Source organism: Anabrus simplex, chromosome 1, assembly GCF_040414725.1.
Source record: "Anabrus simplex isolate iqAnaSimp1 chromosome 1, ASM4041472v1, whole genome shotgun sequence".
In the NCBI taxonomy this organism is placed as follows: Eukaryota; Metazoa; Arthropoda; class Insecta; order Orthoptera; family Tettigoniidae; genus Anabrus; species Anabrus simplex.
In genome coordinates this window covers 183,958,670-183,985,846 of record NC_090265.1, presented here as the reverse complement: position 1 = coordinate 183,985,846, position 27,177 = coordinate 183,958,670, and the positions used below count along the sequence as shown (strand labels likewise).

Sequence of the window (27,177 nt, the reverse complement as noted above, 5' to 3'; positions counted from 1 at the left end):
ATCAGAAACTGTTTCTTTTAGATGTGTCAGTAATGAATCATCCTAGCAATAAAAGAACTGAATATAAGCTGTTCAAAAGAGTCTTCCTACGTCATACCGTGCATATTCTTTTTGTTAGTCCGATGATCTCATTATTTTCTATTTCCCTGATCCACTTCCAAGAAATTATCAGAAGAACGTATAAATGAGGCAGCAGGAACAAATTATCCATATATAATGGTGCATTGTGAGCCATTATTTTGGTAACAAAGAAGGATGTCATTTTGTGAATAGAGCAATGATGAATTTGAACTCAAAACTTTCCTCATTATTAGAATATTTGCGGCTTATTTCTGAGGTACTAGAGCATGTTCTTCGTGAAACGTGAAGTCTTCTTCTTCCTCTTCTTTTTCTGTTTATCCTCCAGGGTCGGCTTTTCCCTCGGGCTCAGCGAGGGATTCCACCTCTACCGCCTCAAGGGCAGTGTCCTGGAGCTTCAGACTCTGGGTCGGGGGATAAAACTGGGGAGGATGACCAGTACCTCGCCAAGGCGGCCTCACCTGCTGTGCTGAAGAGGGACCTTGCGGGGGGATGGGAAGATTGGAAAGGATAGACAAGGAAGAGAGAAGGAAGCGGCCGAGGCCTAAGTTAGGTACCATCCCGGCATTTGCCTTGAGGAGAAGTGGGAAACCACGGAAAACCACTTCCAGGATGGCTGAGGTGAGAATCGAACCCACCTCTACTCAGTTGACCTCCCGAGGCTGAGTGACCCCGTTCCTCCCCTCGTACCACTTTTCAAATTTCGTGGCAGAGCCAGGAATCGAACCCGGTCCTCCGGGGGTGGCAGCTAATCACACTAACCACTACACCACAGAGGCGGACGTGAAGTTTTCAACAGTTTTATTTTGCTTCACACGACATAAAGACGAAAGATGATCAAGGTGAGGCTATTTCTGCAGCCTATATCTTTATGCAGTAGTGGTGATTATTGCTTTGAAGGGGACGTAACAACTAGATTGTCAGTCCCAACTGCAGCAGTTTACCACCCATAACTGGCCTTCTCGTCACCCCACATTCCGAGGGCCCCAGTACAGAGCCCTGAGGGAGGAAAAAACTTGAGTGACATCACATAGTTTGCACATGTGGTTGCTAATTTGATTAATGTCACGCGGAGAGCTGGTTACTGGTGCATATACACAACCTAGGGATAGCCCAGCTCTCCTTGTGACTCAACAGCACGGCCATAATTAGTCATCGTCTGTAACTTGATAAATGTCCCAGGGACATAACATGCTGTCATGTATGCCTCAGCTCACTACCATCACACGAGGCTGAACCGAACTATATAAAGTACACTCTATAGCTAGAGTATCCATTATAGGTGGTCACGTCGCTACAGCCTCCACCTTGCCCTAAAATATCTACTTTATATATTGCATTATTTTCCTGTTGTATGTTTGGATTCTTTGGCTAGGATTTCGTTTTCCTTAATTATGAACGAGGTGTATAATGATCATTTCCACCTTCGGTTTAATTTTCACTCTTAGTACAATATTGTCTGCCTGACTTGGAAGTAACCCGCTCAATCTACTGAAATGTTTGGCATGAAAGTTTGTATTTGAGTAGAATGCAAACAAGGGAAAAAACTAGCCTAAACATCATGACAATATTCCTAATTCGGTGCGGGTGATTTAGAGGAGGCTCCTGGGAGATTGTCACATACATCACGCAATGGTTAGTTTTACGAAATAATATAAATGTTACGCCGAATTCTTGAAAATGCTGTTTTCACATGATGCCAATATTTTGCTTTTTTTCACGAATAATGCATATCTACTGCATATGTTTATTTTAATTCTTACTGGTTTCATGAATTTAGCAAGTTTATGACTGGAATGGTCATGCTCTGGTGGAAAATAATGGTACTACAGTGTTAAAGCTGGTATCAGAGAACTGTGTCCTTATGCGATAATATTGTGTGAAACACCGAGTGAGTTGGACGTGTGGTTAGGATCACGTAGCTGTGAGCTTTCATTTGGTAGGTGGAGGGTCCGAATCCCACCGTCGCACAGTGCCTAATTTCAGGAATCTAGCCGGCCAAAAATCTTATCTCGGAAACTAATGGACCTATTTACATAAAACTTAGTATGTAACTGCTATTATTGGAGATAATTAAGTGTGTGGTCAATCAAGTACAAAGAACAAATTACTACGTCAGGAATTGAATTAGTATTCTTTGTAATTTTAATCATTTTTCGTTATAGCTTTAAGAAATTAAATAGATGTTAATAGTGGGACATGCTGTTTAGAATGTTTAAAAACAGATACATGAGTACATGTACTTGCCAAACAATTTATTCATTAAATGCAGCTACATCAGAATCGCTATCGTCACTTTCATTATCTCCTTCGGCAGAACCAGATACAGGAGGCTCAGACAGTAAGTTGAGCACTTCTCGTGAAAGCGGAATCAACTACCTCCTCCTTGATTTCCCTAAGCTGGTAATATCAGGGTCCGAGTATTTGTGTCTTTCTGGAAGGTTTCCTATTATCTTTATTCCTGGTCTCATGGGCTTCCTCGGAGAGTTGTCCAATAGGTATAATACAGTGCCTAATGACCTTCTCTCCTTGACCCAAGAGTTTGTGCAAAGTTACTGGCATGTAGTACGACTTGTATTTAAGCACGATTGTACAGTTTCCTTTGCGTACATGCCAAATGTCACTTCTCAATGGCATACCCACACGAAAGAGTTTCTACGATGACACGTAGATGGTTTATTAAATTTATATCTACTCCAGTAATATCCGCAGAAGTGGAAGCCTCTCTGAAGAATCTTCTAGCGGTTTCTATCATTGGTATTGCCAGCACGTTAATTCGGATATCAACCAATAGACGCGTTTCCTCCCTGAACTTCTGTAGTGAAGTCATCTACAGTATTTATTTATTGCATGTGTATTTTAGGCTTTAAATCAGTGCGTAAATGTATTGTGTTGAATGAGAGTTATGCGAAAAGCCTACGTGTGTGATTTATTTCTTTAACATTAATACTGTGATCTTTTGTAGTCATCTGCAGTATTTATTTATTTATTGCGTCTGTTTTCTAGCTTTTGTCTGGATAAATTTATTAAATGCAATTAAATACACCCCCGCTCCTCGAGCCCATAACATTATTTGTCTATTTTCTCTCGCAATTTGCCTTATATTTCAGTGCTAAGGTTTCTTATGTGCCGTAGTTTACCTCTGATTCTGTACAAACCAAAAGTGGCCCCTGTAAACCCCATGTCCCCTTTAGTTCATAAAAATAACTTGTAGCTTAGTTTCTTCAGCCTTTTGTCTTGAACGTACATACTGAATTTCACAAATTTATGTACCGCCATTTTCCCTTGATGGCTTTGAGCGGAGCCGTTCGATATGGCAACGCTGTTGTCATAAGAGCAATACTGTTTTCTTAACATGGAATGAGCTATAGCCTAGTAGTGGCAGACTCGTCCTGACATTGTTGTGATACACGTCCTTCTGCAAGGCTCATTCTCTGCTCGAACCGACTTTTCTTGTACTTCAACAATTTGTCCCTTTTTCTGCTATATTTTGTCCAGCGTGATCGAATTTTAGCACACAAAATACTGACAGATTTCCTTATTGACTTGAATATATCCTCGAAACAATCCTAAAAGCCTAAATGTTCAGTTACAACATTCGCAATATCATCGTTCCGCTTATATTCCCTGCTGTTCCTCAACAGTTCGAAAACCAACCTCCGGGTACAGAGTACATGGCTTCTGAAAAAAAATTAATTACTCTCATGGTCGCGCCTGGTCGCAGCAAAAAGTCACAGTTTTCTATTCATTAAAGTATAGATAACTCATCCAAAAGGCTTTCATTGCGGAAATCAAAGGCAATCATTTTTGAAAATCAGCTCAGATTTGTTAAATTAGATAGCGCTTGGACATCCTGTACCTGAATTTTAAGTGCATATTCCGGACAACAATATAGTCATTTTCAGAAAATGTTACATGCTGTATAAAATGCATACCTTCATCTAATGTAATCACATTGCAAGCTAAAGAAATATTTATTGCTGACGTCTTTACTGAGCCCTCACATAATAATAACTGCGCGCTCACCTCGCCAGAATATGATGCCCTAACGGAGGAGAGCCACTTTAGGCCTTCGGTGAGATTAAGTAATTAGACTGCGCGACTTTTCATTACTTAATTACTGTACCCAAGAGTCTTATAAACACGACTGACAGAAAATACGCACGAAAGACAAGGGTTGAAAATATCATTTTTGGCCGGCTGGATGCTAGAAATTACCCACTGTGCGTCGGCAGCCCAGAAGATAGTTTTCCGTGGTTTCCCTTTTTCAAACCAGGCATTTCATTCATTAATTGACAATTTCAAGGAATTGGCATGAGTGCTGGTTGCATCCTCAAAACGGCACCACCGAAGTTTATATACTTATAGGAAAACGGAGAAAATCCATGGTGGAACCATAATGAGGCGTACAAAGCACAATATGGAATAAGGTTGCTTGCCATTGATTTTCTCACAATGAAATGAAATGGAACATGGCTTTTAGTGTCGTGATGTGTCCGCGGACTTCGGGTCGCCAGGCGCAGATCTTTTGATTTGACACCCGTAGGCGACCTGAGCGTCGAGATGAGGATGAAATGATGATGAGAACTACACATACACCCACACCCCGTGGCAGGGGAATCAACCAGTTCTGGTTAAAATTCCCGACCATCCCGAGAGTCGAACCCTGGATCCCTGTGACCAAAGGCCAGCACGCTAACCAGTTAACCATGGAGCCGGACTTCTCATAATGGTATCAAACGAACTAAATATTCAAGGTTGTCGTCCATGATATTACAAGTACCTCATTCGAATTAAAAACAAAAATAAAGTTAATTTATACCATATAGCCTACTATGACTGGGAGGCTGCACAGTTCACAGATCTGAGGTTCTCGTAAGTGAAGGTGATTACTCTAAATATGATTTATCCCTGAGTATCTTCGAACTCACTCAAAACAAATCTGTTTTAACCTCAGGCTTCAGTAATCACGGTTATTGTACAAACACAAACTTTTAAAAAAACTTCCTGTAATTCTATTCAGTTTGCCACAGACACAGAGTGCCATACTGATAGGCTAACACAATTATTTTGAAAACTTTAATGGCTCAGTTAAACACACACACAAAATAAAAGAAAATGGCGTATGACTCTTGGTGCCGTGAGTGTCCGAGATGTTCGGCTCGTCGGGTGCAGGTCTTTTGATTTAACTCCCGTAGGCGACCTGCGCGTCCTGATGAGGATGATGAAATGATTATGAAGACGACACATTCACCCAGCCTCCGTGCCAGCGAAATTAACCAATGATGGTTTTAATTCCCGACCATGCCGAAAATCAGACCCGGGACCCTTCTGACCAAAGGCCAGCAACCTAACCATTTAGCCATGGAGCTGGACTCAGTTAAACACATTTCGGTTTATGTAAGGATCCGAAAAAGCAAAAATTGATGAATATAGTATATACAGAGTGGTCAGAAACAACGTGAACTGGGCATATGAGCGTTAGAGGGTTGGCCATCCTCACATATAATTCGAAAGAAACAATTCGATATCTCACACCTTTGCCATTTTATCAGCTGCTCAAGTTAGCCAATGAGATCACTTCGCAGGCAATTTGAAGTGCACTTTGCAAGGCGGTGTTGCTAAATTTGCATATGACTTAAGACCGGCTTGAGAACACCAATCGAAAAAGCAAAACCTTTGCCAGCGGAGGGATTTGAACACGGAGCTCCGAGCTGACAGGATCGCGCTGTAGCAAGAATGCTACTGTGGCACCGGCCGAAACCCACGGTGTATTTGATGCGGATTTCTCAGCATGGCTCTCAAGCCTGACCAAGCCATGTGCAGATTTAGCAACACCGCCTCGCAAAGCTCATTTGAGTTCCCCCGCGAAACCATATCATTCGCTAACATCGGCGGATGGAAAAAAGGACAACGGCGCGAAATACGGAATTATGTTTTTCAAATTAATTTTGAGTACGACGAACCCCCTAAAGCTCGTATACCAGGTTCACGTTGTTCTGACCACCCTATACCGGGTGGTCCACCAGCCCCTTGCGATCCAGTTTTATGCATCCCTTCACAATTCTGAAACACATCGGTCCCTCTTCCTAAACCGGGGTAATATAACGAGATGTGTGTTTATGGGCTAGAAGACAGCAGGAGTGTGGACGCCACTATTAACTCATTATGGGTATCTCGAATGAACTCGTAAAACGAGCTACTGCGACACTTGACCTACGGCGCCCACTTCCCAGCCTATACTGGCCACAGACCATCATCTCCACATCCTCATCCAACCCAGCACCATACCCATTGCAACGATACATAGTCTTTTACAGGGTCAAATAAACAAATCAGTCCTTGGAAGCTATCGAGTATACAATGTTACCACATCCCAGACAAGTGTCTAAAAAATCTTATGTATGATTCGAACCTCCTACCTCGAGTAGTGTTTATTATCACATACCTCCCCGCCCGCTGGCCATGTGTGCTACTGCGACACTTGACCTATGGCGCCCACTTCCCAGCCTGTACAGTACCGTGCTCCCGGTCTGTGCGTACACCACCTGGTTTAAAGTACCTGTTCTGAATATCTGTACTCGTTTTACGGGTTCATTCGAGGTACCCATAATGAATTAATAGTGGCGCTCACGATTTCTGCTGTCTTCTAGCCCGTAAACACACATCTCGTTATACTACCCCAGTTTAGGGAGAGGAACCGATGTATTTCAGAATTGTAGTAAGTGTGAAAGGATGCATAAAACTGAATTGCAAGGGGTTGGTGGACTACCCGGTATAGGCTATATCATCATCATCATCATCATCTGTTTACCCTCCAGGTTCGGTTTTTCCCTCGGACTTAGCAAGGGATCCCACCTCTACCGCCTCAAGGGCAGTGTCCTGGAGCTTCAGACTCTTGGTCGGGGGATACAACTCTGGAGTATGACCAGTACCTCGCCCAGGCGGCCTCACCTGCTATGCTGAACAGGGACCTTGTGGAGGGATGGAAAGATTGGAAGGGATAGGCAAGGAAGAGGGAAGGAAGCGGCTGTGGCCTTAAGTTAGGTACCATCCCGGCATTTGCCTGGAGGAGAAGTGGAAAACCACGGAAAACCACTTCCAGGATGGCTGAGGTGGGAATCGAACCCACCTCTACTCAGTTGACCTCCCGAGGCTGAGTGGACCCCGTTCCAGCCCTCGTACCACTTTTCAAATTTCGTGGCAGAGCCGGGAATCGAACCCGGGCCTCCGGGGGTGGCAGCTAATCACGCTAACCACTACACCACAGAGGCGGCACTATAGGCTATATTCTCGGTATAATTTTCACACATTGACACATTGGTCAGTGAGTCAGAGTGTCCATATCCATGGTGCCTGAAAATGGCTATTAGAGCCTTTGAGAGCAGTGATTCAGATTTTATTCAATGTACCTTTAGGCAAGGCGAAATATTCCAAAAAGAAACACACGAAATTCCTCCGCTACATGGAAAAGCATAGACGTACGGATATGTTTTTGCCTGCCCTAGTGTACACAGATCACGTACACTAGTTGCCATGGTTACCAAGGTGTCGGAAAATTGTCGACGCCCTACTGTCCACGCCATTTCTAGATATATTCCCAGCCCATGCTAAAAGAAAAGGAACTTAACAGGCAGACACTGAAATCGTTGTATTAAGTCTGTCCGTACGTTCTAGCCCAACTCGTAGTGCAAGGACTTTGTAATATGTATACTTTCTGTACAAGAGAAATATTATTCTATTTCTTCTTCTTTTTTTAATCTGTTTACCCTCCAGGATCACTTTTTCCAATCGGACTCAGCGAGGGATCCCACCTCTACCGCCTTAAGGGGAGTGTCCTGTAGCTCCAGACTCTGGGTCGTGGGATATAAAGGGGGAGGATGACGAGTACCTCACCCAGGCTGTCTCACTTGCTATGCTGAACAGGGACCTTGCGGGGGATGGGAAGATTGGAAGGGATAGACAAGGGAGAGGGAAGGAAGCGGCCATGGCCTTAAATTAGGTACCATCCCGGCATTTGCCAGGAGGAGAAGTGGGAAACCACGGAAAACCACTTTCAGGATGGCTGAGGTGGGAATCAAACCCACCTCTACTCAGTTGACCTTCCGAGGCTGACTGGACCCAGTTCCAGCCCTCGTACCAGTTTTCAAATTTCGTGGCAGAGCAGGGAATCGAACCCGGGCCTCCGGGGGTGGCAGCTAATCACACTAAGCACTACACCACAGAGGCGGAAGAAACAAATATTCACTGAGGGTATTAACACGGTACGACTCTGTGAAGCGAGCCTCAGTAACTAGCCTTACCTTGAGTAAAATTATGCTTCAAGGGTAGCTGCTATAGCACAAAACACTCACACCCCACTTGAACATACTGAAAATAAACAAAACAGAGGCAAATAACAGCTAGAAGACGCGGGAGATCATTCAGTTGAATCTGCTTCACCGTTGTGTGTGATCATAGTTCTGTAACCAAGTGAGATTACACACCGAGAAATTTCTGAATGATAAATTACAAACCTGTCAGGAATAATTCTCTATTGGTATAAGTTCCCCACCGCCATCACCTGCTGGAAATAAGCAGCATTGATCAAAGGACCAAGAGTCTCATGATTCATATTCCTGAACTCCAGGATGGACAGGTGGGTGTTAGAAGCCCCCATTTCACACACTATATTCACTCCCCTTGGCGAAATATCAACACTCCTGCACGATAACCGCCCCAGATTTTCTGAAATCCTCTATCGTGGCTAAATGCCTCAACATTTCCTTCTTTGCTATGGTTCAGCACAGGCGCTTTCGAGCTTTAATACTGTATTCAATTCAAATTTAAAAGCAGATTTTTTTAAATTCTTGAAAATCATGTCGCCCAATTTCTGTAGAGTTGGTAGGAGTGGGTCCGCCTCTGTGGTGTAGTGGTTAGCGTGATTAGCTCCCACCCCCGGAGGCCCGGGTTCGATTCTCGGCTCTGCCACGAAATTTGAAAAGTGGTATGAGGGCTGGAACGGGGTCCACTCAGCCTCGGGAGGTCAACTGAGTAGAGGTGGGTTCGATTCCCACCTCAGCCATCCTCGAAGTGGTTTTCCGTGGTTTCCCACTTCACCTCCAGGCGAATGCCGGGATGGTACCTAACATAAGGCCACGGCCGCTTCCTTCCCTCTTCCTTGCCTATCCCTTCCAATCTTCCCATCCCTCCACAAGGCCCCTGTTCAGCATAGCAGGTGAGGCCGCCTGGGCGAGGTACTGGTCATCCTCCCCCGTTGTATCCCCGACCAAGGGTCTGAAGCTCCAGGACACTGCCCTTGAGGCGGTAGAGGTGGGATCCCTCGCTGTGTCCGAGGGAAAAGCCGACCCTGGAGGGTAAACAGATGATGATGATGATGATGGTAGGAGTGGACGCCGATGGAATAAATACTGTGTTGTAACGTCGCCTATTGCTATTTCTTAATAAATGCAGTATTTTTGCATCTATCTCTTGGCACAGGTCAGACAAAATGTAAGTGGTGGTTTTAAAGTCGCACATTGTCGCACTAACACATGGAAAGCTTCCGGCGACGCAAGGTTGGAAAAAGGGGCAGGGTTGGGAAGGTAATAGCCGTGGCTTTAATTGAGGTACAGTCGCAGCATTTGCCTGGAGTGAAAATGGGAAAACATGGAAAGCCATCTTCAGGGCTGCCGAAAGTGGGATTCGCTTCCTCCCCATTCCCATCGCTAGAACGCAAGCTCATAGCTACGCGACACTGGCTGAACAGTCGACTCGCTCGGTAGGGCAAAATGTAGTTGCCATACAAGTCTGTATGGAAGCTGCTGACGTGTGAGTGGTGCTAAGTGATGACATTCAGCGTACGAATAGTAAACTTGGATACCATGAAAGGTGCTATTCACAGGGTCGGTTGTGCTGCAACATTCTAGCCCAATGAAGAAAGCAATGGCAAAATACCTCACTCTTCATCATGCCTTGTACGCCTCACATTATGACGCCACCATCTATTTTTGCGGTCTTCAGGGGTGTTATTTGAGGATACAACCAGCCTCCTAACAGATGTGTGTTGTACGTTGGGTATTCAGCCCGAAGGCTGGTTTGATCCTCCGCAGCTCAGTCAACAGCCGTCATAAATAGCCTAGGCGTCAGTGAAGAGGCACGATAGGGAAATGTTGCTACTACATATCAGTCTGCCAAGCCCACTGAAATGCATGCACCAAACGACCCTTTGAGCAATATTTTCACACCATGCATAACAAGGACTGTCTGCATAAGGAATGGTGTTACTAATTTCGCTCATACCTCAGTCACTTTTATGTTGACAAAGCCAAGGATGAGACTGAGACAGGTCAATGAAAGTAACAAATTTATTCTAGCCCATACCAGAAGACACAGTGTATTGTAAAACTACATCTCGCCAACAAAGGCACTGATAACAGATAAAGAGACGTAATAAAATAACAAGAGTCTCCGTGTCTCAGGCGGCAGCGCGTCGACCTCTCACCGCTGGGTTCCGTAGTTCAAATCCCGGTCACTCCATGTGAGATTTGTGCTGGACAAAGCGGAGGCTAGACAGGTTTTTCTCCGGTTAGTCCGGTTTTCCCTGTCATCTTTCATTCCGGGTACACTCTCCACTATCATTTCATTCCATCTGTCAGTCATTAATCAGTGCCCCAGAGGAGTGCGACAGGCCTCGGCAGCCGGCACAATCCCTATTCTCGCCGCAAGAAGGGGCTTCATTCATTCCACCCCTGACCCGGTCACTGACTGGAAAAAAGGTTGTAGGTTTCCATTTTCAATACAGTAACAATCAAGCAATAATACCTGGAAATATTATTAGATTGAAGGTCGCATTTTAAAGTATTTCCTTCGTTAATTGCACATATTCTTGAACAATTGCAAATATGTTATTGAGATATGCTTTATTCCTGACAGTAATGTTAGGCTATGTCTGGAACATTTTGCCGCCTTATCTGGCCTTTTTTAACCGAGCAAATTGAACTCTTGTCGGCCTCTGTGGCGTAGTGGTTAGTGTGATTAGCTGCCACCCGCGGAGGCCCGGGTTCGATTCCGGCTCTGCCACGAAATTTGAAAACTGGTACGAGGGCTGGAACGGGGTCCACTCAGCCTCGGGAGGTCAACTGAATAGAGGGCTTGATTCTCACCTCATCCATCCTGGAAGTGGTTTTCCGTGGTTTCCCACTTCTCCAGCCAAATGCCGGCATGGTACCTAACTTAAGGCCACGGCAGCTTCCTTCCCTCTTCCTTGTATATCCCTTCCAATCTTCCCATCCCCCGCAAGGCCCCTGTTTAGCATAGCAGGTGAGGCCGCCTGGGCGAGGTACTGGTCATCCTCCCCAGTTGTATCCCACGATCCAATGTCTGAAGCTCCAGGACACTGTCCTTGAGGTGGTAGAAGGTAGGATCCCTCGCTGAGTCCGAGGGAAAAACCAACCCTGGAGGGTAAACAGATTAAGAAGAAGAAGAAATTTAACACTTTTCGACTGACCTTCTGATTTATCCGATTTACATTCGATTGAAAGTGTCTGACCATATCTGAAGTGGGAAATTGATCAATAGTGTATTACTACTGAAATATAGTAGGCCTAAATGTATTTTCTCATTGGAACCATAACGAAAGGTTAGCTGCAACATTTCCATTTTGTATTGAAAGCTGGCTTTGAACACCACAAGCGGTCATAAAAACTACATGTATTTATGTGTAGGAAGCCAGACCAAAAGGGCAAATTTTCATTTATTTTTCGAAGTTTGATTTAACAATTATTCTGAACATTTTATGAAAAGATCAAGGCTCCTTGCCAATAATCATTTTTAAAATAAAAATTGGACACTTGAAAATTTATTTTAAGAAAACTTTTACAGTTTCATGTAATGTAGCGGTCTCCTCTACCGAGCAAAGTTAAATCGGCCCTGCACGCAGGCATTATTTTTCGGAATGTACTGTAGGATAAATATTTCTCGGTGACGAGCAGCATCTACCGAAGGTCCTCTCTCCCTCTGCATTAGTGTAACAACGGTTATCTCTCAAGGACGAGGTAATTCCTCAAATTAATTGCCTGGGTTGATTCAATTTCTACTGTCCATTTCGAAAGTATAACAGCCCTCCCTTTTGAAGAGCAGGTAATGGATTCATTTCTGCAAGTCACAGTCATTAATAGCGACACCGCGCCGGCAGAGTGTGATCTTCAGCGGGCGACTCAGTCAATGGCGCGGGAGTCAACAGCTATCCCATCACCTCCCAGCAGGTTCCAGCTCAGTGATTATCAACTCCTGTCGCCATCAGGGAACCAATCGTATTCTGTAAAACTGCGAATGATGCACTTTATACTCTTCGGTTAATAATAATAATAATAATAATAATAATAATAATAATAATAATAATAATAATAATAATAATAATAATAATAATAATAATAAATCTAAAGCTAACATAATGCTATTCAGAAGAATGTGCTGGAAATTTTACCTAAGAAACACCCTCAAAGGTTAGATTATCATCATCATCATCATCTGTTTACCCTCCAGGTTCGGTTTTTCCCTCGGACTTAGTGAGGGACCCCACCTCTACCGCCTCAAGGGCAGTGTCCTGGAGCTTCAGACTCTTGGTCGGGGGATACAACTGGGGAGTATGACCAGTACCTTGCCCAGGCGGCCTCACCTGCTATGCTGAACAGGGGCCTTGTGGAGGGATGGGAAGATTGGAAGGGATAGGCAAGGAAGAGGGAAGGAAGCGGCCGAGGCCTTAAGTTAGGTACCATCCCGGCATTCGCCTGGAGGAGAAGTGGGAAACCACAGAAAACCACTTCCAGGATGGCTGAGGTGGGAATCGAACCCACCTCTACTCAGTTGACCTTCCGAGGCTGAGTCGACCCCGTTCCAGCCCTCGTACCACTTTTCAAATTTCGTGGTAGAGCCGGGAATCGAACCCGGGCCTCCGGGGGTGGCAGCTAATCACGCTAACCACTACACCACAGAGGCGGACGGTTATATTATCAAATAAATAAAATGTAAATGTACTGTAAGTTCAGTAGCATTAGGGCTACCTATAGTTGAAATTTTTTTAGATTTAGTTTTAATAACAGTAAATACTGTACATCCATTTAATAATTTTAAAATTATTTTTATGTTACTTTGAATTTCAGTTAAATTACATTTTACATTTGGCCTACTTTAAATTATGTTAAATTTACTTTCAATTTAAGTTATAATGCTCAGTATATTATGTTTATGCAGGGGTATATTTATATGGTTTGGCATAATAGCAGGCTTCATAGCCTGAGCCCAGCCATGTACAGAAAGTTATAAATAAATAAATAAATAAATAAATAAATAAATAAATAAATAAATAAATAAATAAATAAATAAATAAATAAATAAATAAATAAATAAATAAATACATAAATAAATAAATAAATAAATAAATCAGTCAATAAATAATAGTAATAATTTTACACGTAGAAACTTTATTTTACAAGCTGATGTAAGGATACAAATATTTTTATATACTTTTCACAATTTGCTTCACGTCGCCCTGACACAAGTAGGTCTTATAGAGGGGATGGGATATGAAAGGGATGGAATCGGGAAGGAAGTAACCGTGGCTTTAATTAGGCACAGTGCCATCTTAGCTCCAAATAAGATGTTTCTGTTCCATCGTAAGTGCGTTACGAAGGAACCAGCATGTTCATCAGAGGAATCAGGGACGAATGTGGTAGAAGGAAATGAAATTAAAATGAAAGGAGTATAAAATGAAAAATAAAATAAAGTGCAACCAAAATGCCCTCCGATAGCAGTGATACATACATCAACCCGCCGTCGGATTGAATCCCGGTTTTTGTAAGAAAGAGTTTCATGTGATATGCTGGTACGTTCCGTTCCTGATTGTTTTCCAGTACTATAGTAATGTACCATGTAGAGTTGTAGAAAATGAGTTCTGACATGGACATATAGCGTTTCTGGACCTATGTCCATATAACAGATTTTGTTCTTCTATATGTGAAGAATGAGTCCCGCAAGTTTGGCCATCATAGGCTAGTGTTACATCCTAAAGACAAGATACCAGCCGTCATAAAAAAAAAATAAAAAAAAAATCGGGGAGAGGAAATGGCTTTGCAGATCCCTAGTTTTCTGTTGAAGACCGTCTGGAAGATAACTGAAGCCACCACTGCTTGCCTGAACCGTGGCGAAGGACACACAATCATTAATTTAAAACTATCATCAAGCCCACCATTGAAGCAGCCACGGAAAAAAGGAAAAAGTGTGCATTACAAGGGGCAGATTGTTTTGAATTCATCTGAGTAAGCGAGCACGTACCTCATACTTCCCAATGCTGAGGCAATAAAGCTGCTGAATAGCACTGCCGGCCGGATCGTGCTCGGCAGGCCTCCGGCACTCAAATAACAACATTCCAAATGGCTGTGATTGATGGTCTAGCTGTCAGGGGTTGAATTTCTACAGAACATTAAATTAGATTTCCCTTTGCTGAAATGCCGATCGGATCAGAAATCAAGCTTAAATTACCGATAGTAAATCAAATATCGGTCTTGTTTACAACAGTGGGGACTTTTATAGCTTGTTCTAAACTCAGCGAGTGAACAATGAATACTGAGTGTGTACCTTGCAGTGTCAATGAGACTCTTGGTTCTGGCGTGAATTTCGGAGATAGTGCAAGAAGTGCTAACAGGAGACAGATACAAGCTATTTCATTGTTCGGTAAATAATAATCGTGCGGGATCAGCTACCTTGTTGCAGATATACTCATTTGACGCTATTTTTGCTTGTCAGTTTCATGTTACTCTAACAGATGGCATAGAAACCAGAACTACAGTACATAACAAAAGTTTAAGACCACCAGCGAAAACCAGCTAATGAATTCCTGGTCCTACATTTATGATACGAATTGGTCTGCAAAGTACTTCTTGGCTTATTCGTGTTGATATACACATTATAAAAAAACAACCCTTGAAATGTCGGATGAAATTTAAGAATTGAAATTTTTTAAACATTTTGAGAACCTATAGAAGTACCCCACTCTTGGGTACAAAGGCCACCCTGTTCATTCCGATCCGAACTCGTTTGCTACCCTCCCGGAGGGCGGCGCTAGTGGAATTGTAAGGTGGGACCCCCGACCTATGTGGTCCTATGTCCCTTAACTAGTGGTTGGTTGAATGCTTTGTGCAACGTTATTGCATTCGGCATGTTGCTTGCTGCAATAATTCCAGTATTTCAATAATAGGATATTCGGAAGAATTGCGGCAGTTGATGTGTTAAGATGTGGTGGTGCCGATTTGAGATAAGAAATATGCTTTTTGTTTAGCCAATGATTTGGCGGACAATGTTGTTGACCTTAAATGGCGGACAAGGGATTGCGGGGTACTTTCGTACTAGGAGGCACCTGCCATCTGTCGTGCAAGCAGTTAGGTCAACAGGAGGAGACTGTGGGTGTTCAATTGCGGTTGAAGTTGAGGCATACAGTGTTTCTGGGTTGCGGGATTTGTCTGGGCTAGGGTTATAATGTGGGGTACTTGGTTTAGATCTGGCTTGTGAGGAGGGTAAGGAAGCATTTAATTATTTCTGTAGTGGAGAAGGATTGCAGTGGTGTCTGGTAGCTGAGGTTTGAATTTTGATTTAAATTAGTAAGGTATGAGGTGCTGTTCTTTGGGGATTGAAATTTGAGGTGTTTATTGCCACCGTAGTGATCCTTGACTGCCTTTTTGAAGTAAGGACAGCCAAGATAGGATTCTGCATGAATACCTGAACAATTGGCGCATTTAGGTTGATCTCGTGGTATTGGGCAGGCTGAGTGGTGGTGATTATCTCCGCATCTATTGCAGCGAGTGCCATTGGGACAGTTTGCAGCTGAATGGTTGAGTTGGAGACAATTGTAACACATAAAAATCAAGGAAGGTTGAGAACTACTTTTGGTTGAATTATTTCGTTTATTGTTGGAATTGTGTGGCTTTTTGGTATCTGAGGGAGGAGTAGATTGTTGTGTAGTATCTTGAGGCTGTTCGGTATTACATACAAGATTGTTTGACTTTGGTCGGGCGGCGTGGTTGCTTAATTGTAGCTCAGTTTGATTCGGTTTGCTGGATTTTTCTTCACTTGATGTTGTCAGCATGGTTTGCATTTTTGTGATGGGTGGGGGTGGCGGGGGTGTTTCAGAGTTTTGGGAGTCTGTATGGGTACTTTGAGAAGCTATGTTTTGGGTTTTATGGATGTTCGTTTGAGTTTCTTTATGTTTGGTTTTTACGGGTTTTTCTTTTTGGACATCCCAGGTTTGGGTGAAAGTTGTGCGTATGAGTGGGGGTGAGGTCTGAATACTCTTTTCTTCAGGAGTCTGCAGAGGTGTCGTTTGTGTACCACAGTCGCGTAGTTCCGGAGTAATCGACTACAGCAGTTATTGTGGTTGGTTACTTTTTCTATAAGTTACACCTGTCCAATAGAGTGAATATTTCCGTAAAAGGAGAAAGAATAAAGTATCACAGGGTCGGTATTCTTTTTCTTTTTGCAGTCTTTTTTGGTATTTTTCACCACACTCACTGCCCAGTTCGGATGGTGACCGTGACATCAGAAATAAGACGCTAGGCAGCGATCTCGGTCTTTAACATGTATCAACCCCTGCGATCTGTTGAGCGAAGCCTGTACTACGTGAGGAGGGCACGTTCCGTGACGTTGGCTCATTCCAAAGATTTTTCAAGCATTCCTAAATGCGGCGTTAGTTTTTATTATTTAAATGCAAAAGTTTAAAAAGAACATCCCCAGGAAACTACTACCCTACGACAGTTTCATCTTTCGACTTTTATAACAATATAGAGTCTATTGGATAGTTCTTGCACAAAAATCCGTTGACTTCTGCCGGCTTTAAATAAGCCCCTCCTTTTGGAATCCGGAGGTGGACACACTACCACCGCACCACAGATAGAGCTATTGTCTAATTACAAATGTTTATTAAATTTCCAATATATCGAACAAAACTTAATTAATTCAGATGTTAGCTTAAAGACTTGTTAATTGCGCATCCATTTTACTTCGAACTTTTTAATTAATGAGCTCGTTATAATTATGTCTAAATTACGTATTATTCTCAACATGCATGTTGAGTATTCAGCCCGAAGCTAGTTTGATCCTCAACAGCTCTGCTAACAGGTAAGAGCGAACAGCTGTCACAGATGATCTAGGCGTTCTCGAAGACTCTTACTAGAACATAATGACTTTTTTTTTTTTCACAAGTTGCTTTACGTTGCACCGATACAGATAGGTCTTATGACGACGATGGGACAGGAAAGGGCTGGAAGTGGGAAGTAAGCGGCCATGGCCTTAATTGAAGTACAGCCCCAGCATTTGGCAGTTATAAAAATGCAAAACCACGCAAAATCATCTTCAGGGCTGCGGACAGTCGGATTCGAATCCACTTTCTCCCGGACACAGGATACTGGCCGCATTCAAGCGACTGCAGCTATCGAGCTCGGTAACATAGTGACTAAATAAATTATAATCTGTAATATTCTCTTATGGAAAGGGATTCATGTTATGATAGGACTGTAATATATAATCATTTCGAGCATGTATAGTGTGAGTTCTCTGGTAAAAGAGAATAGAAAGCCATCACAAACCTATTTCGAGCAGTGGTCAACTACTATAAGCCTCGTTTGAAGCACAATACCAGGGAAATGATCCGCAACTCTGGCTTTCACAATCAAAAATTTTCTCAATATGTAATAATGTCCGCCTCGGTGATGTTGTGGTTAGTGTGATTAGCTGCCACCCCCGGAGGTTCGGGTTCGATTCCCGGCTCCGTCACGAAATTTGAAAAGTGGTACGAGGGCTGGAACGGGGTCCACTCAGCCTCGGGAGGTCAACTGAGTAGAGAGGGGTTCGGTTCCCTCCTCAGCCATCCTGGAAGTGGTTTTCCATGGTTTCCCACTTCTCCTCCAGGCAAATGCCGGGATGGTACCTAATTTAAGCCCATGGCCGCTTCCTTCCCTCTTCCTTGTCCATCCCTTAAAAACATTCCATTCCCCCTTCCCCCCACAAAGGTCCCTGTTCAGCATAGCAGGTGAGGCCACCTGGGCGAGATACTGACTATCCTCCCCAGTTGTAACCCCCGACCCAGAGTCTGAAGCTCCAGGACACTGCCCTTGAGGTGGTAAAGGTGGGATCCCTGGCTGAGTCCGAGGGAAAAACAGACCCTGGAGGGTAAACAGAAGAAGAAGACCGGGCGAATTGGCCATGCGGTTAGTGTCGCGCAGCTGTGAGCTTGCATCCGGGAGATAGTGGGATCGAATCCCACTGTCGGCAGCCCTGAAGATGGCTTTCCGTGGCTTGCCATTTTCACACCGGGCAAATGCCGGGGCTGTACCTTAATTAAGGCCACGGCCGCTTCCTTCCCACTCCTAGGCCTTCCCTATCCCATCGTCGCCATAAGACCTATCTGTGTCGGTGCGATGTAAAGCAAATAGCAAAAATTATTATTATTATTATTATTATTATTATTATTATTATTATTATTATTATTATTATTATTATTATTATTATTATTATTCCTTTCGCCGTAAGGGTCTTCTAGAGACCATGCGACAATTTCAATGCTTCATTGTTGTTCCTTCTTCTTCCTCCTATTCTCCTTCATCTGCTCACTATGCCTCCTTTTCCTCTTCTCGGACCATTTTGAGCCTGTTTTCTTTCCCTCCTGGCCTTGAAATCATTCGATTTTTTACACTTTATTCTGAAAATCTCTCTCTCTCTCTCTCTCTGTTTTTTCTTCCTCCCTTGTATTGTTTCTTTCCAAATCTTTCTTGACTTCATGAATTCAGGTTTTTCTTGACTTCTTGTACCAAGGATATTTAAATATCTGTTTGGTTGACCTGTTGACATCCATTCTGTATAAATTATTATTATTATTATTATTATTATTATTATTATTATTATTATTATTATTTCTTTCTTTCTTTCTTAATCAGTTTATTGTCCAGGGTTGGCTTTTCCTTCGGACTTAGCGAGGGATCCCACCTCTACCGCCTCAAGGGCAGTGTCCTGGAGCTTCAGACATCGGATCGGGGGATACAACTGGGGACAATGATCAGTACCTCGCCCAGGCGGCCTCACCTGCTATACTGAACAGGGGCCTTGGTGGGGGATGGGAAGATTGGAAGGGATAGACAAGGAAGAGGAAAGGAAGCGGCCGTGGCCTTAAGTTAGGTACCATCCCGGCATTTGCCTGGAGGAGAAGTGGGAAACCACGGAAAGCCACTTCCAGGATGGCTGAGGTGGGAATCGAACCCACCTCTACTCAGTTGACCTCCCGAGGCTGAGTGGACCCCGTTCCAGCCCTCGTACCACTTTTCAAATTTCGTGGCAGAGCCGGGAATCGAACCCGGGCCTCCGGGGGTGGCAGCTAATCACACTAACCACTACACCACAGAGGCGGACATTATTATTATTATTATTATTATTATTATTATTATTATTATTATTATTATTATTATTATTATCATTATTATTATTATTTTATGCCTTTGCTGGCAGGACCTAGTGTTTACAGTGCACTATGTCTTCTGGTATAGGCTAGAGCAATTTTGTTACTTTCATAGATCTGTCTCTGTCTTATCCTTGGCTTTGACAATATGAAAGTGACTTAGGTATGAGCGATGCTAGTAATGCCAATCCTTATGCAGCCAGTCCCTGCTATGAATAGTGTGAAAATGTTGCTCATAGGGTCATTTGGTGTATGCATTTCAGTGGGCTTGGCAAACAGATATGTAATAGCAACTCTGGCTTGGTGAGGAAAGCAACGGGAAACTACCTCCCTCCTCATTTCCCTAGTATGCCTCTTCAGTGATGCCAAGGCATCTATGACAACTGATAGCAGAGCTGTTGAGGATCCCACCAGCGGCGTCGCTGATGCACTGAATGATTATTATTTTATCACTATCGAACAAGTCACTTCATTACATACCTTTTGGAAAATTGTTAGTCTGTCCTCGGTTGAACTCCAGTAGCATGTCATAACGAAGAAATTACGGTTGTGTGTTTCAGATTGCCGGCCCTGTACGCCTGAGGAGATGGTTCGCCTCTATTGCACGAGTGATTTCGGTGAGTTTCATTGCCCACCTTTGTTGTAATTTGGCCATGAGAAGTATTGTTAATGATTATTTAAGCCTGTAAGGACTTTAGTTAAAATTTGGCTTGCATAGCCAATGTGTTTACATATATAGCAGTGGAGCGAAGTGCTTTTGCTCCGACAAATCTGTAAAGGCAGTAATTCAACCTAAATGTTCTCTCCCGTAATGACGGACTGAACAATAGCTGGGCTATCCACTGTCCCTTGCAGGCAGGCCAGCAAGCAGAGGCGATCTTTAACCACGGTTACGACGTAGCGTAGCGTATGACTGAGCTTGAAATAGCTTCCAGCATCATGTGGCTGATCAGCCTCACTGGAGCATGCCCACAGAAATCTGATAGTCACATACCTGGAAATATGGAAAAAGCTAGCATCGTTGGTGTCCATGAGAAATGAACCAATGTCTCCCCCTGAGGGGCTATTGTTCTCTACGCTGAGGTAATGATGGACCAGTCCAGATTGGATGTTCAGCTTCTTGGAGTTTAATAACAGTCCATGTATTATTCACTTGACCTTAATTTGCATCCTACCAACATTTCATTATATGGTGGCGGTGATGAGGGTTTTTAGGAGTTATCAACGTGTAAAAGGTTTCGGGCTACACAACACCATCAGACGAAGCACTTTCTCGGCCTTAAGGTTAGGAGAAAACTTCATGAACAGTTGGTTTGACATATTCACACATCGGTGAAAACTTTTATTTATTAGCTATTATACCAGTCGTTGACATGTAAAGTTTAGTACAACTGCAGCAGTAGTGCCATCTAGCAATGATGAGTGGCATTAGGACGGACAGACAGTAGTCAGTGAAATGTTATTGTTGATAATGAGGTTTATTTGTCACGGACACCAACGACACTAGCCTTTTTCATATTTTCAAAGCCTGTCTTAGCCCCTCTTTCTTCCTGTCATACATCCCATAGACTCTCTCTTGGTGATCAATCAATCAATCAATCAATCAATCAATCAATCAATCAATCAATCAATCAATCAATCAATCAATCAATCAATCAATCAATCAATCAATCAATCAATCAATCAATCAATCAATCAATCAATCAATCAATCAATCAATCAATCAATAATCCACATTTAGGACTATTGCTCACGTGGCAGATTCCCTATTAGTTCTTTACCTAGGTTTTTCTTAATCGTCTTCAAAGAACTTATTGAAAATTTATCGAACATTCCCCTTGATAATGTATTCCAATCCCTTACTTTTCGCCCTATAAATGAATATTTGCTACAATTTCATTTTTAAATTCAGCTTGATCTTTATATTATAATCTTTCCTACCTTTAAAAGTCCCGCTCAAGCTTATTTGTCTACTAATGTCATTCCATGCCATCTCTCCGTTGACAGCTTGAATCATAGCACATAGTCGAGCAGCTCGTCTCTTTACTTTTACTTTCTTCCGGTTCGGCAAAATTAGGGCATCTGAGATGAGGAGAGCCTTTCATTCTCCCTTTTAGATATAACTAATGTTTCTGGATATGCATTCTTAGTGTGACAAAATACATGCAACATAAAAGATCAGAAATTATACTTTGCACAATTGTTTTTCAATACTGGTAAAGTTAATGGAGGCATTTGCAATTTCCTGTTTTGGCCCCCTTAATATTGCTACACCACTCGACACTGATCAAATAATATATAGCCTAATACAATATGTTAATCCTATGGATCTGAAAAGCCGCCCATCGTATTTCAAAGCAACTGCGAATTATGGCCTTATTTGTTTCGAAGTGGATGAAAGTTCGATTCCCAGCTCTGCCACGAAATTTCAAAAGTGGTACGAGGCTTGGAACGGGGTCCATTCAGCCTATGGAGGTCAACTGAGTAGAGGGAGGTTCGATTCCCACCTCAACCATCCTCGAAGTGGTTTTCCATGGTATCCCACCTCTCCTCCAGACAAATGCCGGCATGGTACGTAACTTAAAACCACGGCCGCTTCTTTCCCTTTTCCTTGTCTATCCCTTCCAATTTCCCCCTTCCCCCACAAAGCCCAAGTTTAGCATTGCAGGTGAAGCCGCCTGGGCGATGTACTGGTCCTTCACCCCAGTTGTATTCCCCGACCCAAAGTCTCCCGCTCCTAGACACTGCCCTTGAGGCTGTCGAGGTGAGGTGCCTCGCTGAGTCCGAGGGAAAAGCCAACGCTGGAGGGTAAGCAGATTAAGAAAGAAAGAAGTGCATGGAAGCGAATGTATGTATTACTAAAATATTAAACCATCCAACCGTGTCTCAAGGACGCTGCTATTTAGCAGTTATTGCGGTAGAGGAGACCTGTCATTATGTCGACAGGAGCGAATGAATTACGCACACACATGCTGATCTATCGTCGACCACCGGTTTTAGTGTTAAACCTTAAAGTTTCTCTCTTCCGTATAGATCACAGTTAGACTTAAACGACCGAGTGAGTTCGCCGTGCGGTTAGGGTCACGTAGCTGTGAGCTTGAATTTGGGAGATGGCGGGTTCGAATCCCTAATGATTGTTTTCCGTTATTTCCCGTTTTCACACCAGAGGCTTAAACTAACAGAAATTCTGTCAGCTGTTAATTTCCTTACGATATGTCAAAGTGCTGAAATTTTGTCTTGAATGGTATTCCATATCGTTGTAGTCTCTCGTATTTGGGCATTCTACTTTGACCGCCTGTGACCGAATTCAGTTCTGGGTAAGTTCTGATTTTCCACAATTTCTTCAAATGTTTAATCAAATTATCATGAATACTTAACATGATTAGGAATAGGACATAATATGATTCAAATCTTGTGTAGCACACTGTATCATATGCCACGAACTCATTCTTTGATCAGCTGTAACGTGCCATTAGGGACCACACCCAACCACTCTAGACGGAGCCGCACCTCAGATACACTCCACTGATAACAAACACATGTATCCTTGTCTTGACGGGGATCGAACCAAGCTGCTCTTGTTTGGTTTACCTTTCCCATATGTCAGAACAGATTGTAGCTAGGCGGCTTGTACGTACTGTTTGTATACCAATGCATATTTTTATAGTGCGGTCATAAATTAGCGTAATTTATTATTCGTTACATCAATGCAGGATAGTACAATGGCTTATACGTCCTACTATCAGACTCATAATCTAGGTAAACTAATTTATATTGCAAAATATCGTTTCTCCTTCCTCCGATTGTGTTTCAGTTATTCAAAAGAAAATTCCGGAGGTAAAAACCCCTTTCTCTTTCGTCATGAGTGCTTTCCAAACTGGGTGACACCCAGGAATGTCGTCGGAAGGTTTATGAGTGTCGTGAACTGTCTGGTATATATTTATGTGCATACATTAAAATAATATTTTCTGCTATTACTGTAGCTCACGATGTATGATACAGTACTTCAGAAATAAGGAAGGAAGGAAGGAAGGAAGGAAGGAAGGAAGGAAGGAAGGAAGGAAGGAAGGAAGGAAGGAATTGACTAGCCATCTCTTAGCAATTTGAATTCGAAAAGTGAAAGAGACCAGCTTCCCAAATATATGTCACTATTCAGGAGATAAGGTGTTCGAGCTCCACTGTCGACAGCCATGTGGTTTCCCGTTTTCACACCATGTAAATGCTGGGGCTGTACCATAATTAAGGTCACGGCCACTTCCTTCCCACTCGTAGGCCTTTCCTCTTCCATCGTTGCTAAAAGACCTATCTGTGTCGGTGCGACTTATAACCAATTGTTAAAAAACATGCCACTATGATTTCAAGAAAGAAATATTTAATTTACAACTACAATGTATAACTCAGAGATAACTCCAAAGTTACTTTCCAGATGTGAATACAAATGCTTATGACTTGAATAAGAAATCCATTTGTTTCATCGGTAATTTATGAACTTTCCTCCGCTGATGAAGAAATAAGAAAATTTTATAGAGCTTCAACAAACTTATGACTGATTGAAATGAAGACACCAAGGAGATGATTTGGACAAATTCTGCACTTCATTTTAAGAAGATTTTCCGGATCAGACTGGACGGCCTCTTGTGATTTTGTTGGTAGTTTTCAACGTATATTTGCGAAGCAGGATTTTCTATGATGAAATGAAAAGGCGTATGGCTTTTAGTGCCGGGAGTGTCCGAGGACATGTTCGGCTCTCCAGGTGCAGGTCTTTTGATTTGACTCCCGTAGGCGACGTGCGCGTAGTGATGAGGATGAAATGATGATGAAGACGACACCTACACCCAGCCCTCGTGCCAGCGAAATTAATCAATGAAGATTATACTTTAAGACCTTGCCGAGAATCGAACCCGGGACTCCTGTGACGAAAGGCCAGCACGCTGACCATTTAGCCATGGAGCCGGACAGTGAAAAATAGCAGTTTAAGAATTCTGGTTGAAGAGAAGCGAGTAAATTGAACCCATATTCGTCAAAACATAAAATAAAATTTCTAAGACATATCAAGCACATGTGATCTGCTAAACGACTAAAAGTAAGGGTGAAAATACTTGCGTTTATTTTCCTTCTTGTAAAATAATAATTAGTATGTTATGTGAATAATACTGGAAAACCAAGTGAGTTGGCTTCGTTGTTCGGGTCACATAGCTGTGTATTTGAGAGATGGTAGGTGGCAGACATGAAGATGAATTTCCGTGGTTTCTCATTTTCACATCAGAAAAATATTGGAGCTGTACGGTAATTGAGGCCACGGGCGCTTCCTTCCCAGTCCTAGTTCTTTCCTATAGCCTATCACCGTCACCAAAAGACCGAGTTGGTTGGACGTTTAAACACTAATAAAATAACACTGGATATAGATGAGTTTGATTTATTCATAGTATGGAGGATGATTACCGGCCCCGTGGTGTAGGGGTAGCCTGCCTGCCTCTTAACCCGGAGGCCCCGGGTTCGATTCCCGGCCAGGTCAGGGATTTTTACCTGGACCTGAGGGCTGGTTCGAGGTCCACTCAGCCTACGTGATTAGAATTGAGGAGCTATCTGACGGTGAGATAGAGGCCCCGGTCTCGAAAGCCAAGAATAACGGCCGATAGGATTCGACGTGCTGACCACACGACACCTCGTAATCTGCAGGCCTTCGAGCTTGGTAGACCAAGGCCCTTCAAGGGCTGTAGTGCAATGGGGTTTGGTTTTTTTTTTTGGAGGATGATTAACATTAGTATGTGGGACAATTGTTTTGAAAGGTGGCGTGTCATCCATAATTTCCGTGGTTTACAGGTAGATAATTTCAAGTGCCGCACTGAGTGGCTCAGACAGATGAGGCGCTCGCCTTCTGACCCCAACTTGGCAGGTTCGATCCTGGCTCAGTCCGGTGCTATTTGAAGATGCTCAAATACGTCAGCCCGTGTCGATAGATTTTCTGGCACGTAAAAGAACTCCTGCGGAACTAAATTCCGGCACCTCGGCGTCTCCAAAAACCGTAAAGCAGTAGTTAGTGGAACGTAAATCCAGTAACATTATTATTACATGTGTATTATTATTATTATTATTATTATTATCATTATTATTATTATTATTATTATGTTTTTGCAAAATGGTTCTGTGAACGAATCGGATCCACGAAATGTCACTGTAATATTTGTCCCATATGGAAGATAATAATTGCTTTTACTCAAATAAAGTGTAACAAAAAACTGCGGTAAAATTAAGAAATACCGGCGTTACTAGAGAAATATCCATTGAAATATGTGTACGTACTGTACTTACGGGCTGTAGAGTCCTGTCTACAGCTCGTTATGTTGCATTCCGCTGCTCGCACCGTCTTTTGTTTCTTCTTGAGGTCCAGGGCTGGCACCGATGAATGAGAGTGCTATGTCTGTGAATTATCATTATCTTTGTCCATATGACTAGCGTGGGCAGTTTAAACAGCAAAATAGCACGGTCCTTGGACCAATAAATATATCACTTAATGAATGAGTAAGAGCACAAATGAATGAGCAACATGAAGAAAACTACACCTAATTGATTCAAACAACTTCAGTGAGCAGTGACATCACACACGAAAGTGTTAGACGAACAAAACTCAGACGGAAGCGCTGCGACGTAGCAGAAAAAATAGTTGTAAGGTAGTGAGTGAAGTATGTATTCATATTATTCTCTACAAGTAAAATATTTCGTACTATTTCTTAATTCGCCGCATATTTTACACTTTATTTGAGTAAAAACAATTATTATCTCCAATCTGGGATAAATATTACAGTGACATTTCGTGGATCCAATTCGTTCACATAACCTGCAAAATAAAAGTAGCAGAGAAATCTGCGACGCCATTTCTAATCTAGTCAGTCGTAATGATTACTGGTATGAAGGTGTTGTTCAAAGGGTCAACTGGTACGTACATTTCAATGGGCTTGGCAGTCAGATACGCGATAGCACATTAGGCTCGGGGATGAAAGTAACGTGAAACTACCTCATTTCTAGTTTTCCTAGTTCGCATCTTCACTAGCATCAAGGATTTATGTTGTGGCAGCCGATGGTGGGCATTTGGGGATCCTATTAGCCTTCAGGCTGAGCATACAGCCTTTATAATATCTATTTTTATGATTTATTTATTTATTTATTTATTTATTTATTTATTTATTTATTTATTTATTTGCTATTTGTTTTACGTCACACCGACAGAGACATGTCTTATGGCGATGGTGGGATAGGACAGGGCTAGGGCAGGGGATGAATCGACCGTGGCCTTAAGGTACAGCCTGGTGTGAAAATGGGAAACCACGGACAACCACGGGCTCTGTTTTATTATTATTATTATTATTATTATTATTATTATTATTATTATTATTATTACTGTGGTGATACTAGTAGTATACGTTGTATTAACATTTTGATAACCCTTTCCATTGAATTACAACCAGATGCGGTCAGGGGTGCGGGGCTGTAAGCTTGCATTTGGGACATAGTGGGTTAGAACCCCGCTGGGAGCAACCCTGAAAATGGTTTTCCGTGGTTTCCCATTTTCACACCAGGCAAAAGCGGGGTTTGTATAATAATTAAGACCACGACCACTTTCT

General features: G+C 42.7%; 1 protein-coding gene across 1 annotated transcript in view; it reads left to right on the top strand.

Moving 5' to 3' along the window:
- LOC136859915 (meteorin-like protein) overlaps positions 1–27,177 on the top strand; it is a 339,575-nt gene that overhangs the window by 259,831 nt on the left and 52,567 nt on the right. Inside the window, exon 2 of the mRNA XM_067138727.2 lies at positions 20,116–20,172. Coding sequence (XP_066994828.2) covers positions 20,116–20,172 — 57 coding nt within the window. The remainder of the gene's footprint in view (positions 1–20,115; positions 20,173–27,177) is intronic.